This window comes from Typopeltis vanoorti, chromosome 8, assembly GCF_054136105.1.
Source record: "Typopeltis vanoorti isolate ZY-2024b chromosome 8, IOZ_Tvanoo_1.0, whole genome shotgun sequence".
NCBI classification, from domain to species: Eukaryota; Metazoa; Arthropoda; class Arachnida; order Uropygi; family Thelyphonidae; genus Typopeltis; species Typopeltis vanoorti.
In genome coordinates this window covers 126,552,759-126,571,748 of record NC_143556.1, presented here as the reverse complement: position 1 = coordinate 126,571,748, position 18,990 = coordinate 126,552,759, and the positions used below count along the sequence as shown (strand labels likewise).

The 18,990-nt window shown below is 35.3% G+C and overlaps 1 protein-coding gene across 2 annotated transcripts in view; it reads left to right on the top strand.

The window, feature by feature from the left end:
* LOC150104338 (uncharacterized) overlaps positions 1–18,990 on the top strand; it is a 248,033-nt gene that overhangs the window by 158,056 nt on the left and 70,987 nt on the right. For both annotated transcript variants that reach the window (XM_090396303.1, XM_090396302.1), the window contains exon 4: positions 6,219–9,334. In XM_090396303.1, coding sequence (XP_090252429.1) covers positions 6,219–9,334 — 3,116 coding nt within the window. The remainder of the gene's footprint in view (positions 1–6,218; positions 9,335–18,990) is intronic.

Sequence of the window (18,990 nt, the reverse complement as noted above, 5' to 3'; positions counted from 1 at the left end):
CCCTTCTTGCTTCATAAGATACATAGTTGTTTTTTCTTAAATATACCTGAGGTCTGTTTCAACTTTTTGTGTAGATTAAAACTGTCATGCTTTTCCTGTAGAAATTTTATTTCTTTACATTTTTCATTCACCCAGATTTCTTTTGCTTCTTTGATCTTGTCTTTAATAATTTTTTGAACCTCTTTATGTTTTGTTGGACTATGATTTTTATGTGATCTGCATTGTTCCATGAGTGAAAGAATTTAGTCAGTTATCCAATCTTTCTTTTTTACTGCTCTATCAGGACACAAAGTGTTGGCACATTTCTCTATGTAGAGAGATTTTAGTTTGTCCCTGATTCATCAGCCCTCATGATGTCATGATTCTTGATAAGTGGTATCTCTTGACTCAGATTTTTTCTTATCTCTGGGTTTTTAACTTTCCCAATTCAAACCTTTTTTGTTGATGCTTCTTAAGTATAGCTTTCAGTCTAAGTTTTTAACTTTGTAGAGTTAAAATTTAGACTCTGTACCAGTAGATTATGATCAGAAGCAATGTCTGCACTAGGATAGCTTTTTGTACTCTTTATGGAACTTTAAAATCATTGATTAATTAGCAGGTAATCAATTTTGTTTCTGATTATATTTGTATCATTATCCTGTGGTGATCGCCAAGTATGTAACCTTCGGGGTGGTAGCTTAAACCATATGTTTGTGATTATTAGCTCCTCTTCTTGGAAGCATTGAATAAGACGGTCTCCTCTCTCATTTCTTGTTCGTAGTCCATGTTTGCCAACTATATCTCCACTTTTACGTTTCCTAACTTAGCATTGAAATCACCTATGATGATGTTAATATCATTTTTTTCATTAGTTCTTTTAATTGATCATAAAATTCTTTGATCTCTACATCATTCCTGTCAGCAATAGGGGCATAGAGCTGTATAAGATTGATATATAGTGGTTGACTTTTCAGTTTTAATAACATCATCTATCTGGGTAGGGGATGAAGGTTAACAGTGACTTATTGGCATCTTTGTTTAATATTATTCCAACCCCATTTTGATGATTGTTTTCACTACTTCCAGAGTCGTACATTGTCATGTCATCAACTTAGTTTTACCTGATCCTGGCCACCTAACTTCACTCATTCCTAAAATTCTAATTCCAAGTCTTTTCATTTCCTGGTTAGCGTTTTTTAGCTTACCTACTTCATACAGGTTTCTGACATTCTAGGTTCCTAGTTTTAGTGGACACACCATTTTGAGCTCAGAGATTCTTCACACCCTTGTCCCAATTTAGGGATGCCGGGAACTTGGGGCCATTTGTGTAGATTTGCTTGCCATGGTGGTTAGTCTGGAGAGAATAGAGCAGTAGTTTCTCCATTTACTTTCTTCTCTGCAGTATTACAGACATACACGATAAACTGTTTTGCCATCTGCAAGTTTCAAATCACAAGCTTTACTGTCATCATGAGACTTCAACCTTATGTCATTACTGACAAAGCTGCTTTCCTTTGTCAGAGGAATCATTTAATTCCTTTTAATCTGAGGTTGCGGCCCTAACCAAGTACTGACATACCAATCAACTGACCATTTTCAAAGTGAAGATACTGTAGTAAATTTTAATCATCATCTGTTCATTGACATCATGAGATACTATATGATCACTTGGTGATGTGCCACACCACTCCTCATCAGGTGGTTCTGTTGTACGCTTTTCTGGAGGCTTCAACTATCTGAAGGTCAGTCATTCTAGTGAAGCCATCCATCCATCTCATTGAGGGTCTATCCCTTCCTCTTTTTCCAGGAACTTTACCATTTATTATTGTTTCGAGAAGTCTTCCTTCTATCCTTTCAATCAATCCAAAGTATTTCAATTTTCTTCTGATGTTATCCTTAAGGAGCCTTAAAGTTTTGCCAGTTCTTTCTAGCACCAATTCCATTTGTGCACCTTTGAGTATATGATATCCTCAACAGTCTTCTGTAACACCACATCTCAAAAGCAGCCATCCTTTTCCTACCATATTTCTTTAGGTTTCAAGTTGCACATCCATAAGAAGCTGTTGGAAATACAGTTGCATCCAGAATCCCCAACTTTATTTATGTGGAGATAGATCCATCCTTCTAGATTTTAGACAAGTCTCTGCCTGTTGTTTTAGCCATTCCTAATCATCTTCTGAACAGGCAGAGACTTGTCTAAATTACCGTTACATTACATTCAGTAAGCTAGAGAAACAATGAATCATTGTTTCTCTAGCTTATTATATGTAATGTAATGTAACTCAGCTTGTCCTGTATATTTGTGTACGCTCCAGATGATGATCTTAATATGAAGATCGAAACATCAGGAAATTAAGAGTTATTTATAATGCAGTTGTAAAGTCCATAATTTCTAAAATGAATGCTGATCACCATGCAATACTAAAAGAAAGGACTACATGCATGATGTCCTCATAGATAATAAACAAGTGAGGAGATTTTTTTTTTTTTTTACTAGTGAGGAGATAGTAGACATCCTTGCCTAATTCCTTTCCATCCTGAAGCCAATCAGTTAATCCAACACCTGTTCTTACCGTGACTTCTTGTTCATTGTACAAGTTGGCTATTAATCTGATAATGTGTTGAGGAAAACCCATTATTTTCATTACCTCTAACAGTTTCACAAGCTGAACACATTCCAAGGCTTTGAAGTAGTCTATGAAACACATACCATAGGGAATCTAGAGTCTTCAAACTTTTCAGTGATCTGTCTATGGATCTGGTCTCTGGTACCCTTGCCATTCCTAAACCTTCCTGTTATTCAGGCATCCCTGTCTCAACTTAGGCCTCAACCCTATTTAGAATGTTCTTTAATAAAATCTTGCTTGCATGAGAGATAAAACTAATAGTTCTATATTTCTTGCAATCCTTCGTGTCTCCCTTCTTATGCAGTGATATGAAAACCGACTTCTTAGTGCTCTTAAAACACAATTCTGTCTCATTTCTTGGATGTAAGATCCTGCATCACTCTCCCTCACTCTTGATAATACTCTGATCATAAACAAAGATCTTGGAATAAAATGTTTAAAAAGAAAAAGTAAGGATAAATTTGGGTTACACTGATAACATTATAAATAGGCTACACAGAAGACAGTTACAGTTTGACTATGTGCCCAAACCTTCGTTTGGGCACATAGCCAGGATTTGCCAAGAAAGACTGCCTTATGTCCTTAATGGAAGGGTTGGGAGCGACCAAGGCAGACAATGATTGAGAAAGAGATGGTGTGAAGCCTTGAAGATCCACTTAGGGTTGACCTCATTCCAACTTCACGGTTGGCAGAGGACAGAACCCATTGAAGGTAAAGAATCCATGGTCTCAATCCATCCTGAATGAATGAGAATGATGTTGATGAAACCAAGATCAAATTTCTCTCCTTGGGTTGGCATAAGTACATCACAACCTAGACCTTTCAGCTTCTATAAAATTTCTTAATAATTTTCATTCTAAAATTACTTCTCTTCTGCACAACTTTTAACACTTCAAAATTCCAAATCTGTTCAGTCTTAGAAACCATTCTCACATTTGGGGTGGTGAACCAAAATGTGAGAACATTTGTCCCTCAGGCCTCTCTTAAAATGTTTGACTGAATCCTGAGGATGTATCTGCTTAATAACTTTTTTCTCTCCTTGTTTCTCCAGTCACTTTCTTCTAGACACTTTTTTTTTTGCATTATATATATATATATATATATTTTTTTTTTTATAGTATTTTTGTGGTTGCTTACTCCACAGAACCAGTTACCACCATTCCTCTGTTCCTCTGATCATGTAAGAACATAGTATTCTTCAATATCCATACATATCAGGCTGACTTCTCATCCTCTTCATTTGTTTCACCTACTTCAGTTTGGAACAGCCTATCTGATACCATTTTCCCCAGTGAATACATATTCTACCTGTTCAAGAAACACATTAACAGATTTCTTCTTTCAGTCTTCTGTTATAGACTTGTAACTTGGCACTTTACATTTTAGGTCTTATGGCTTCTTATGTGTAGATAATTTGGATCCTTTGCTTTATAGACTGTGTATGATATCTAAAGCAGGGGACCTAAATGATCTAACTTTAGAACACTGATGATATTAACTGCATAATAGTTTTACAACTTTTTTTTTGTAAATGGGATTTACACACAAAAAAAAAAATTAAATATACATTGAGTTTAGAATTAAGACCAAATATATTTGTAAACTGAATTTTCACTTTTAATCTTTTATTTTGCTGGAAATGGGGAGAGGCATATGGATGGAATACATAATTGATTCTTTGCTACACATATTGAGAATTTCACCCAGTGCTATAAAACTTTGACAATTTCCCCCTCCCTTCCTCTGACATCAGCAACAAAGTATATAATTTTTTTTATTTATTTTATTATTCAGTTCATGAACACATGGAAAATAGGCAGAATATTCACTAGCAGTTTTGGAAGCCTTATTACCATTTGGTTCAGTCTGTACTGTTTAGTTGTGCTATGGAATAATTATTTTAATGCTGCATTTGTGATACATACTCATAAAGAAAAAAAAAAGGATCATGTGTCATGTAACCCTGTAAACAACTTATTTGTTGGAAGAAATGGGGAAAGTAAACTGGAACTCTGGGATTCAAAGCCATTTTTATCTGTATAAAACTCCTCCAATAAGTAAGTGAATTGGTGTTATTACACTGGTTTGTTAAACTCATCTACCACATAATAAATTTAGTTTAATCCTTTATCCAAGTGTGAGCAAACAAAGTTTATGCCTGAAAATATCTTCAGGACTGGGGTAAGGTAGTACAACACCAGGAAACTCCTAGCAAAGGTGGCCAAGCTACCATCACTCCTATCTCAGTATCTCCCATAATGCAAAACACACCTCTTTGCGGATATGTATAATGTTATGCATTAAGGAAAGGGCCACTACCCATACCGGTTTCAACCTTTATTGAGGTCTCATCAGTGGGAGCCAGGCCCTGAAGTGGAGATACTAGGCAGAAGCACTGGAGAGGTCATCTTTACCTATAAGAGTTGCCATAAGGTGTGCCACCTTATTATTAAATTACTCTGGATTTAGAGAAAGATGTTGAAAGTTTATTTCTCACTTGGTTAGACTATAATAAATTTAGTTTAATCCTTTATCCAAGTGTGAGCAAACAAAGTTTGCACCTGAAAATATCTCCAAGACTGGGGTAAGGTAGTACAACACCAGGCAACTTGTAGCAAAGGTGGCCAAGCTACCATCACTCCTAGTCAGCCAGTTTATCACTGCCTGACTAGGCAGTGATAAACTGCCATCACTTTATCCAGTGTGAGCAAACTTTGTTTGCTCACACTTGAATAAAGGATTGAACTAAATTTATTATAGTCTAACCAAGTGAGAAATAAACTTTCATCATCTACCACATAGTGTTTCCTTTAACTATAATGGTTTGGCCTTTCATTTTAGTGGTTTGGATGTCTTGACTCTATCTAGATAGTTTCCTTCACTCTGATTTGATGATACCTGTTGGCTCAAAAACTACTAACAGTTCCATCATTGTGAGCAGAGGATTTGACTGTTGCAGACTGACCAAATTCACTGAGACTTTGACCAGATTGTGATGTCTTGAAAAATTTTTTTGAGCATTATCTTATTAAGTGCTGAATTGAGTATTCTGTCTTGGCTGTATCAAGAAGAATTATCTACAGGTCCATTTTTTAAGGAATTTCCCAATTGAGTAGCTCATTATCAAATTGTTCCAGTACATTTAGGATCCTAAAAGCAGAATGAATATTTGCTTTTGTGTTATTTCCTGTTTAAAAAAAAACAATAACAACAACTACATGGCCTGTAAAAATGTTTACAGCCTGCCATTAGATAATTCATTGCATGAGTGGTGACATTTTGGCTTATACAAAATCGAAGATTAAATAATAGGAATATCAGATATGTATTTTATAATGAACTTCCTGAATTATATTTGAATGTCCTCTTTTATGAATGTTGATTAGTTAAGCTCTCTTCTAAGTATTTGAAATAATTAAATTTTATTCCAAAATGATCCAGAAGCAATATCTGTTGTGCAATTTTCATTTATCTTTGAACACCTTACTTCCAGACAATTTTGAATGTAAGATGATTAGTAAGAGTAGAGAGTAAGTTGTATTTTTTTATTGGCTTTGCTAAAATGTTAATTCTTTCATATTTACTGATTGATTTTTATTTTGTTTCTATTAGTCCCCGTACATCAGAGGATGAAATCTCAATTTGCAAAGATGAACCTCTGTTCTCTCCTTTGAGAGAGCCACGAATACCTGAAGGAACAATATCGGTTGATAGTTTGGATTGCAGTTCTTTGGAGGAACATGATTTGGTTTTGACCTGTCAAGCAATCAAGAATAACTATACTATAGCTTTTGAAGGGAGTGGTACTCAGTTTTCTGATGACTCAGATTACCAAGAAGTCTGTGGAAATAAGCATGAAAATAATCTTCATCCAATTGAAAACAGACTCGAGGGTCAGCGAAATGGTAATTCCATGGTGCAGTCAGATTTAGTGTTTACAACTTGGAGTAAGCTGAAGCGTAGTAAAAAAATATTTAATCAAAATCAAGAGAGTTGTCACTCTTGTATCAAGAGCCAAAGTTTGCCAAATCTGAATCACACTTCTGTTTACTTATCAGATAAACATCTTATACCTTGGGGTATGAAAATAGATGGTAAAACTTGTTTGCCATTATATGATATACAAAGCAGCCAGTCTGGTCATTCTAAAGATACTAGTGGAAGTGAATCTTCACCTTCTGTATCACTTTTCAAACTCTTTATTAAGCACCGAATTTCAAATAGCCCAGATAGTGGTTCTTTATCTAGCAGTCAATCTGAATCATCTAGCTGTGTAATAATGCAGCCTATTAATTATGCAAACCGAAGTCTTCAGAACTCAACAGACATGAATAACAAGCGAAATATTTTACAGAATATTAGGGTAAAGGAACTTCAGGAAGAATATAGAAATTCTAGACAAGATAGTTGTCAAAATGATAATGAAACTAATAAAACATTATGTCAAAATAATAACACTAATGAGAGTGAAGTGAAAACCTTACATCAGCTTACTGAAGCAAATAATAATACAATCAATTCTCTTCAGATTGTTGATAATAACAATATAATTCCTTCACATATTTTAGAAGGAGATGATGGTTACACCGGTCCTGATAGTGAGGAGGATAATTCTCAGTATTTTGAAGATAGTTTAGTGGAGGTACCTCAGAGACAACAGAAAAATTTTCATTCTGTGCCAATAACAGAAGAGGAGGAAACTGACATTTCAAGTGCAGATGAAACAATGAAAGAAAGCAAAGATCCATGTGGCAGTGATGATAGTGGTAGTTTTCAAGAAAATTGTCTTACTAAGAATAACACAGTGGAATGTTTTGCTAATAATTCAAAACAGGATTGGAATAATAGTGGGATTGATAGAATAAAAAATTTGCTTGCTTCAGGGAAATCAGATATATTACTAGCTAATAATGCTTGCACATTCATAAATGATGATAAAATACCATCAAAAAGAATAGATCTTTGTCCTGAAAATCAGTCTCAGAGTACTCAGACCAAGCACCATAATGGAAAAGAGTGTTCTAGTGGAGATGTGAATAGCAAAACTTCAGTTCATCAGATTGAGAACCTTGATATTTTAAATAATATCCGCTACAGCCCTTCTAGAGAAGCAAGCCCAACTTCTAGCGGTTATGTCAGCAGTCGCCAGAGTTCAGTAGAGAGGTTACGTAGAAATTCTCAGGCATTCATTAAGAATTCATGCAGTACTCCAAATGTTTCATCAAATAGTAGAAGAACAAATGTAGCAGTAACCACTACCAGAACATGTGGTACCCAGATTCCTGTGTATGTGCAAGACATAGCTATTCAAACTTCTTTAATTGACTCACAATTTTGTGGATTTACAATTAAAGATTATGTCCAGAAGGAAGCAGAGGATTCTAATTTTTCAGAAACCAGTGAAAAATCTGAAGTTAGCAGTAAAAGTTCGCATACAACTGATGATAGTCAAACTTCTGACAAGAAATCTATTTATGTTTGTTATCCAAATTATTCATTACCTGACCTTAGCTTTTTGAAGGAAATAGCAAACAGCTCAGAAGCTCCAGAATTTGTATATCTTGCACCAACTAAGTATAATTTACCTCAAGAAATTGTAGCATTAGAGAAGAAAAAGAGACCAAAATCATGTACAGATATTGAAAATTTATCTGAAGAACGGCTGACTCATATTAAAGATTGGGATTCCCTTAGTGTTTTACTTCCAGAAGAACTGAAAGCAGCAATCTCACATTTGCATATTAGAAAAATGAATAAAGATACTAGCACACAAAATTCTGGCACAAAGTCTGATAGTGGTGTTAATACAAGCAGTAGTCCTTGTTCATGTGCCAGCTCTGGAGAGGGTAGTCCAGTTTTCATTGTGCCATCTCCTTCTGATTCTCCGATATTAGAAAAAGATGAGAATTCAAAATCTGCTTTAAGAGGCATACTTAGGAAATCTTCATCTGCAAGTCACTGTGGAGATGATAATCATATTCTTCCACCAACTAAATCATCTAGTGCCTCGGCTGTGGATGTGAAATTAGGACAAACAGGACTTAAAAAAAATTCACTTCGTCATATACCAGAACTAGCATTGCCATTAGTTCAAAACCATGACAATATAGTTGAAAAAGAGATGTACTTGGGAAAAGGAGAAATTCAACCTGGACAGTCACATTTTAAAAATAATTTAGATAGTATTCAACCTAAGCCTTGTAATAATGCATTTTCTGTTGATATCAGACAAGAATGCTGTGATACTTCACAGAAGTGCAATCTGGTCAAGAATGTCAACGGTCACTGTGTTGCATGCTCATCATCATGCTCTCTTGTTTGTAGTCAGGATGTATCAGAAATTTCTCACCAGTGCCCTTCTAAAGATGTATTTTCTCACAAAGCAGTAGGTAAACCAGCATGTTGTCCTTCTTCTCATGTAACAAAAGCAGATGTCACAGATAGCTTACAGACTCAGCTTCATCAGTTACTAGCTTCCAGTTCCAATTTAGGTTTAGTTGCAGCTGCTTTACTTGCCACCCATGAAAGCAATAGCAATAACAGTAGTAGTAGTGGAGAACTGAAACATCACTGCCCTCGAGAGGAATGCCATTTTGCATGTGGTAGGGGCAAGAAAATGGTTAGCTTCAGTGAGAAGGTAGCTGTGAAGCCCCATGAAATTTCTCCATGTTGTGGAATGGTCCAATGTACTGCTTGTCTGGGTGATGGATCTAATCTTCACAGAAGAGGTAGGAATTATTTTTATTTAACATACAAATTAAAACAGAATAACATTTTCTTATTTTTATACAGACTAACTGCAAACCTTAGTTGTGTGCTGAACAAAATATTTTTGTTCAGCAATAATGTTTCATGTTAATATTGTGAGGGATTGGCTTCACTACACATTTAATTGTTGGTATGTTACTATATGTATGAAAAGAGCTCTTTCTACATAGGAAGAATATCTTGCATTTTAAATTAGTATTTTTATTATAGTAATATTTTAAGAGAGAGCTTTATTGTTTAAAGACATCTTGTTTTTTATTAGTATCTCATCAGTAAGTAGGCAGAATTATAGCATGATACAAAGGACAGATGTTAAGTCCCTCAGTGCATTGAACCATGGACACGGAATCCAATTTTTATTATGTTCGTTCTTCACCTTGTCTGATTAGCTTGGATGAAAATAATAAAGTAAATCTATTATTGCATTAAGCATAAAAAGCTTTTATTATATACAAATGCTTTGTGTTGTTTAGATTTTGTCATTACATATTTTAATCCTCTTAGTAGGATGAATCACATACCAATACTAGCATTTTGCTATGCATGTACATTATGCTTGAAAACAAATCATAGTCCTGATAACTAATAATTAAGGAATTGACAGCGTACACTAGAAATATAAATTAAATAAACTTTAATATATACTTTCCGATATTTTGACAAACGTCACGTTGCCATCTTCTTGGGAACTTAATACAAAGACAAGTGCATGCAAGTACTGCATAACAGCAAATGAAAACTGAAGCTAGGAAGCTAACGTTTTCCTAAAGTCCTGATGGTGTCCCATCGTGGGCTCTATTGGTAGTTCTTGACCTTTGGGTTGAAGTTCTTCTGATAAATGTTTCCCAAATTTGGGGCAGTCTCATGCATCCAAATTTGTTGAGGTTCAGCATGTTCCTAAGAGCTGAGGCTGATTCCATGAATAGTCTTTCATATTTGAACTTGCTGCGGTGTATTACTGTGGCTTTCTTCCATCTTATTCTGTGGCAAGTATCCAGAGCATGGTCTGCAAGCCCAGAGTGGCTGTACTGGTGAAATCGGATGTAATCCTTGTGTTCTGAGATTCTGATATTTGCTGTCCTGCCTGTTTGGCCAAAGTAGGACAATTTACAGCCGCAAAGGACCTGGTATACACCAGACCAGGTAGGTCTAGGGGAAGTGGTTGGCCTTTAGTGTAGCGGATAAGGGATGCCAATTTGCCAAAAATTGGCTTGAAAAGTAGTTCACAGTGTTATTAATAACTTCTTGCAGATAATTTTCCTCCAAATTAGTGTATTATCTGTCACTACTTCAATATTGTCAGCTCTTATAGTTTGGTCTTTTGAGCACTTCTTACTGCATCATTCTACCTAGATTTTGGTCTTGCTCTGGGTATTTATCCTGATATCACACACCTAGTTTATTAACTTTTCCTCATCCAGTCTGTTTAAGTATGACCATACCACCAGAGATTAGCTCATCATCATCAAATTCCTGCCATGTACCCATGCCAAGGGGTGTACAGGATATGATAGTACTACATGAAAAAAATTACATCATTATTAATTTCCTATCTACAATTTTCCTCCAAATCAGTCTGTTACTTGTCAAGACTCCAACATTATCAGATCTTATATTTCTGTTGTCTAAAGCACTTTGTACCTTATCAATCCACCTATATCTTGGTCTTCCTCTGGGTCGTTTTGCTACCAACCTGCAGAGAACACTTGTTTTGCTAATCTTTCCTCGCCCATTCTGTTTAAGTGACCATACCACCTGAGATTAGCACTGCTAACACATTCCTGGATGCTGACAATGTCAAGTTCTTTCCTAATATCCTCATTTTTAATATGATATTGCCATTGATGCCATCTGTTCACTCCTATAATCTTTCTCAGGACTCTCATATTTGTGGTCTCTAGTCTTTGGTCAAGTGCTTTACTTCTGACCCAGCTCTCAGATCCATAAGTTAAAACTGGTTTGAACACTGTCTTGTATACAGCTAATTTAGTGTTCCGACTAATTTCTCTCTTATTCCATATGAATTTATTCAATTGACTTCCCACCCTACCAGCTTTGTTGATTCTGTTGTCTATTTCTATATTTAATTTACCATCTTCAGTAAAAATAGGGCCTAAATAGCTGAAATGTTTTACTTGTTCCACAGATCTCCATTCACAACACAGTTGACATTTTCAATGATTCTGCCTATTTTCATTGTCTTTGTCTTTTTATTGCTGACCTTCATACCATATCTATTACAACAGCTATTCAATTTAGTCAGAGAATCTTGCAGACTTGTAGCAGATTTATTTAGAAGTATAACATCATCTGCATAAAGCAAAGAGCTGACATTAACATCTCCAATTTTGATATCATGTTTAATACCACTTTCCTTCATAATGTGATCCATATAGATAATGAATAACAGAGGGGATAATGTACATCCTTGTCTCACACCAGATTTAACATTAAACCATCTTCCTGTACTTCCTTCAATTCTAACTGCTGACTTACAACTCAAATAAAGACCAAGTATTGCTTGATATAATGCCCCATTGACACCATATAACTGTAGCGTATTGAATAGCTTCTCTCTTGGCACCTTGTCATATGCATTTTCCAGATCGACAAAACTTAAATACAGATCTTTGTTATATTCCCATGCTTTCTCGACTATTTGTCGTAAAGTGAAGATCTGATCCTGACAGCCTCTATTTGGCCTGAATCCAGCTTGTTCTTCACCAAGCTTTTCTTCCACAATTCTTCTCAACCGTTTCTCATGTATACTTGCATAGATCTTGCCAGGAACACTCAGTAGGGAAATACCTCTGTAATTCTCACATGCAGTTTTATTTCCCTTTTTATATATGGGTACTATGAGAACTCTACTATAATCATTGGGAATTCGTCCCTCTGTCCAGGCTTTCTGAACTATGCAGTGCAGCCACTGTAAGACTCTTATACCACTATACTTCAGCATTTCTGGTCGAATATCATCTACTCCTGCTGCCTTTCCACATTTCAAGCCTTTGATGGCTTTTTCTACTTCGAGTATGGATATGTATTCCTGACTGCATGCCTGGTCAGTGTTTTTTACCACTGTGCTGTCATCACTGCTTGTTTCATTTAGTAGTTTTTCAAAGTAATTACTCCATACTTCAAGGATATCTTTTTCTCCCGTTTTCATGTCACCTTTATCATCTCTAATTCCTTTTACAGCACTCTTTCCTCCATTCTTAAGCTTCTTCAACAACCTCCAGAATATTTTGCCACCTTCTTGATATTTATTTTCTATATTCTTGCCAAAGTCCTCCCATGACTTTTGTTTAGCTAGTTTTACACAGTATTTAGCATTCTTGCATTCGTCTCTGTATTCTCTAAGAGCACAAGCTGACTTATTTGACAGGAAATTTTGGTATGCTTTCTTCTTTTCCTTCACTGCCTCTTTAACTTCCTGTGTCCACCAGGGAGTTCTGATTTTTTTATCCTTACAGAACCTCCCCACATGCCTCTCTGGCTGAATCAATCAGGGTTTTCTTCATTGCTTGCCACTGAATCTCTAAAGTTTGGTTCCTATTCTCAAACTCTTTCATTTTTTCTTCAATAGTCTTTGTGTATTTTAGTCTACAGTTCACATCTGAGAGCTGCTCAACTTTTATTCGCTTTAAAACTTTCTTACATGTTATTCTTTTCAATATGAAATTCAATTTTATCCTGCTCAAGACTAAATAGTGATCACTTCCAATTTCAAATCCTCTGTACACTCTGGTGTCCTGCACCAGGGAGAAAACATCACTATCAACAATAACATAGTCAATGAGACTTTTCTTATTCCTAGCCTCTTCTCTCCATGTGGATTTGTGCACATTTTTATGTTGGAACATGGTGTTAGTAATAACCAGTCCATGTCCTGAGCAGAAATCCAACAGATATTTGCCATTATTATTAGCTTTGCTCTTTTCTCCAAATTTTCCCAAAATATTTTTGTATGTCTCACAATCATTTCCTACTCTGCTATTTAGATCCCCAACAAGGACCAACTTTTCCTTTTTCATTGTGTCAGTTGCTTTTTCTAAAGCCTCAAAAGATTTCTCCACGTCTATCTTAGTAGAACCTTCTGTGGGACCATAACCACAAATAAGTCTCATTGTCCAGTTCCCCATTCTTATATTTGCCCATATTACTCTACTTGAGACTGACTGCCATTCAAGAAGATTAGCCTCGTATTTAGTGTTGAATACTATGGCTACGCCTTCTTTTCCTTGATTGTCATTGCCTGAATATAACATTTTGTATTTATTGCTCACAAAGATCTCACCAGTTTTTTTCTTTTTTTGTTTCAGTCACCCCAATTATGTCGATCTGGTACTTATCTAATTCCTCAGCTAGCTCCATTTCTTTGCCATTCAGGCTTCTTATGTTGATAATACCGATCTTTAACTCTCGTGATGTTGGGTTGGGGTGTGCTTTCAGATTTGTTCCAGTAGCTGACTTTTCACTGTTCGCCCTGGTTCCCTGACGAAAACAACGGGGGCCTTGTTTAACCTGGCGACGCCCCAGCCGGCATGAAATTTTGTCATGTTGTACCATCATTTTCTGTATTGGTTTAACCAATAAGAATACAATTTGGCCGGCTAAATCCCAAATTGCCAGCCCCTCCTCGTTCGTTCAGTATCCAGGTAGATACCCAACAGGGTGCACCACGAGAAGGTGAGGATTGGACATTAGGTCAGAAGCCCTGCTTTACTCACAAATTTCTGAATGCTAATGATAAGTTTCTTCCTTATATGTTCATTTTTAACATGATTCTGCCATTGATGCCATCTATTCCCCCCCCCCCCCCAGTTTTTCCTCAGAACTCTCCTATCTCTGGTTTTCAGTCTTTGAGTACAACTTATTTTTAATCCACCTCTGAGATCCACAAGTTAAAATTAGCTTCAGCAGTGTCTTATATGTGACTAATTTCTCTCTTATTCGATATGATATAAATTTATTCAGTTAACTTTCCTCCATATAAATTGAGCTTATTCTGTTGTCTGTTTCCATGTTTAATTTGCTGTCTTCACTAGAAACTGTGTTTAAGTAACTGGAATGTTTTAGTAAATCTTAAGTTTTTTATTCAAGATGTAGTTGATGTTTTCAGTGTTCTGTCTATTTTCAGTCTTTGTCTTTTTTCGTTGCTGATTTTCATACCAAATTTGTTATAGAAGTCATTTAATTTAGTTATGGAATCTTACAGATTTCATAACTAAATTGTATCATTCAAGATTATGCTATTTGCATAAACTACAGAGCTGAGATTAATGTGTCCAATTTTGATAAAAGGTTTGATGCTACTTTTCCTCATAATATGATCTATTATAGATTATGAATAATCATCATCATCTGTATACATCATATTATAATCTGGAATATTTAGAAGGGCAATTTCTCTGTAATTCTCGCATTCAGTTTTATTCTCCTTTTTTATTAATCGGTAGGGCTCAACTTCAGTTATTGAACAAACCATTTGACTTCTGACCAGGCCATTTGAATTATGTAACACAGCTGTATAACTGAAATATAGAGGTAAAAATAACTTTTTTACCTCTACAGTTGAGCACTTTTGATTGAATATTATTATTATCATTATACTAAATGGAGACAGATACACTCAATGGTTGAGTGCAAAAAGCACACTATTTTTTGGAAGAATAGGCAGAAAGGGGGGGGGGGATGCTGATAATGATATTGAATGCTTTGATTTCATATGGTTGCAATACTAGTAAAAAATTTTCCATGTAGCAGTGAGTTTGAAGATATTTGATGTAAGACGGATTCTAACGTGATCAAATACATAGTAAGATGTTGTTATAGATCTGGTGAATCATTTGCCATTGATGAAGAGTGCATTACCAAATAAACATGATGGATGGGAATTTAGTTATCCAAACATTGATTCGGTAGCAGTGAGATCTCATGAGAAGAATGGAACCATATTTATTGAGCCATTGCTCCTTCTCAAGCAGCATGTGACAAAAGGAACTCAAGGTAAAAAAAAATCCCTTCTGACACTGCAATCTGATTGTAATGCCAGAAGGGATTTATTAAAGATGTGACTCTTTTGCCTCTGGTTGGTGACAGTGATCATTTTGTACTGTCTTGCTAGTGGCTAAGGTTATGGATGTTCCATTCCGAAAAGGTTACATGCTTAACCATAAAGCAGGAAATTATGATCAACTAAGGAGTATACTAAATTCTAGTATCAGAATGTGTCATTAAAATTTGTAGAATAAATAGGATAGGAGTGAAATGGATGCTTAATCTTATTAAGCAAGAGATTCACAAGAAAAATATTGTGGAAGACATGTTATGTGTATAAGGACGGTGTCAGTTATGAAAATTATAAGGAGTAGACTAGATGAGTTACAACTGTTATACTGAAAGCTAAGTCTTAAGTATGAGGAAAAAACTGGCTCTGCAAACTAAAATCACAACCAAAAATATTTTGTTGGTATGCTTCAAGTAAAAGAATGAATGAATGTGGATGGCATTGATAAGAAGAGGGTGTTTCTCAAGGCTCTTCTTAAGTGTGATACTCTTTGCTGTTAAAGTTAAATCAATCACTGAACAGTTTCCTCTCACAGTAGGCAATTCCTCTATATGTTGATGACTTCACAATTTATTGTCATTCTTGTAATGTGAGGGTAATTGAAAATCGACTTCAACCAATAATCGGTCGTGTCTCTTCCTTCTGGCTTACATCTAGACTGGCAAAGATGGAAGACACTGAATAGACTTCATTCCAGAATGGGCAGATCGAAGCAGAATATGGCCAGATGGGGCTACAAAGACAATAACAGCTGCTCATGTGGTGAAACACAAATCATGGATCATCTCTGCAATGCTGTTATGTATGTATGTATGTATGCTTTTAATCATTTATATGTATGCTTTTACATTTTCTGTAGTTTGCACAATAAATAAATAAATGGGCTGTTAGTATTAGGTTCAGGTTTTCAGCAGAAAAAAATGTGTGTCTGTACATTTCTGTCAAAAATGCCAAATCCATTAAGAATCAGACGAAGTATTATTCTAGTCTCAATGGAAGCCAAGTTCTTAGAGCTTAGCTTCAACGTTAGTTGTATTTTCAATGCTGAAACAAACATTGATATATGTGTATATATATATATATATATATATATATATCAATGTTTGTTTCAGTAGGATAAAGATATCATTTTGCCTCTGTTCAAGGCCTTAATGTGAATTCACATAGACTACTGTTCACAGACCTGGTACTTCTGGTTTTGGAATTGATGCAGATACTCTGGAGAGAATATGAAGATGAGTATTAAATATGATAGCAGAACTGTGGAATGTAGATTATGAGAACAGATTGAGAATTTGTTGACTGCAGATGAAACAAACAGGAGAAATGTGGATAATATGATAGAAGCCTTTAGACTTCTGAAAGGGTCATGTAGATAATAGTAGATGGATATCATTTTGCATGGTGGGAAGAGGACATCCATGGAAATTAAGAATGAATGTAGTTAGGAAAGTGATGAGAACCAGTTTTTTTTTCTCTTTCTCTATCATAGAACTGTGCATAATTGGAATTGATTACCTTTGGAGGTAGTGAATGAATTCATGAGTGATGTGTGTGTGCTCCCTTGATGAGTCTCTGACTCCCAGAAGGTTTCTGATAATAATATGCTTATTTAGCTTTTTATTTATTTTTTATTATCACATGCATTGTAACCTTGGTATAGTCACAGTATGACCTTTGCTGTCCTTAGACCAGTATATCCTAAACCAACCAACCAACCAACTTTCTGAGCTTTATTTTACTTTTCATTTTCCTCTGTTTCTTGCACATCACATTTCTGATATTCATGTCACTTGCCACTGATCTACAGATTGCTCTATTGGCATATCATTCAAAGGTATAAGCAATTGAATAAACATTCAAATTATGGTTGGAAAAAAAGTAAATTTTTGATATATTATATAAACATATTTCTTGATGGTATCTCACGACATCAGAGTGAAGATAAAACAAATGGATAGTTATGTAAAGCAAGAATTGAATGAAAACAAATGTTACCAAGTACATTTTTTTTTTTTTGCTGCTCTCTGGCTAGTGTATAATACTACTAGGTCAGCGTGTTCTCTGCTGTCCAGATTCCCAATAAGCACAGCTATTGGGAATCTGGACTTTGCAGGTTTCAAATATATGTAAAAAGAAACTTATATGAAAAAAAAAAATAATAATATCCTTTTTATTATGTATAAGAAATATATATACACCATCTATATATGTGTGTGTGTGTGTGTGTGTGTGTGTGTGTAATGAGAGAAAAAAAAAAAAAAAAATTACAGATTAATAAGTAGTACAAAATCACCAGTTATATAAAAAAAAAAAAAAAAAAAGAAAGAAAGAAAAATCAATCAAATCGTCATCAAATTACTGATATGTATTCTCGGGGGGGGGGGGGGGGGATGTACAGCATATTATAATAGTCCTACATACATAAAAAAGTTACGCCATTTCTTACTTCTGATCAACAGTTTTCCTCCAAATTAATTTGTTTATCTGTCAAGACTCCAACATTATTAGACTTTATCTTTCTGTCTTCTAAGGCACTTATCAATTCACCTACATCTTTGTGATCCTACGGGTCTTTATCCTGCCAACCTGGCAAAGAACACTTATTTTGCTAATATTTCCTTTCCCCATTCTGTCTAAGTGAATGCTAACAATGCCAAGTTCTTTCCTAATATCCTCATTTTTAATACAATACTGCTGTAAAAACTTGATTGTAGCTTAAATATTCCAAAGCACATTACATCGATTTTTTTCTTAGGTCAAGTCCCATAAGAATGATGTAAAATTAAACCTTCTTTGTCTCTGTATATTTTGTACTAGATGTTTTTGTAAATAGCCTTTTGGAAATTAACTGTATATACTCCTTTAATAAGAATATGTTAGAGTTTTAAAAACAAAGGCAATGTTTTTGCTACCGGAGCTGTATGTAATAGATCTACATGGCAGTATAAGAAAGGTTAAGTATAATTTCTGGGAAATTCCCATGCTACTCCTCTAAAACACTATTAATATAATTAACGGCTATTTTAGCCTGTTTTTGTTTAGGAGTGTCCCTTATATTTAATACATTGGCTAACATAACTCAAAAGGGGTGTATATATATATAATTTAGGACATTACGGGCGAGTGTAGAAGGCAATTATGGCAGAATAAAAAATGTTGAAAAATTATGTACATACCTTGATTTTGGTTTAAAGATGCCTTCTAAATCCAAGCTCTTGTGGAAGGGGGGGGGAGGAAAGAGAGGGAAAGAACATGGGGATGTACTTGGGACACAGGAAATAAGTTTGGGAACCCGGGTTACTATTAATAATATATATATAAATATATATATATATTATTTTGTTGTGGGGAGAGGGGGGGGGAAAGGAAGGGGAAGGGTATCCTTATGTGGAAACTGGGGCAAGGGTTTACAGGGTGTGGACCGTTTCGGTCATCGTCGGAACTTTGTGGGAATGACCGTAGGGCTATATCAAGGCTGCAAGATGTATCTGCCAAATTTGGGCATTTGTTGTCGCTAAATGGCCGGAGGCATGGCTTAAT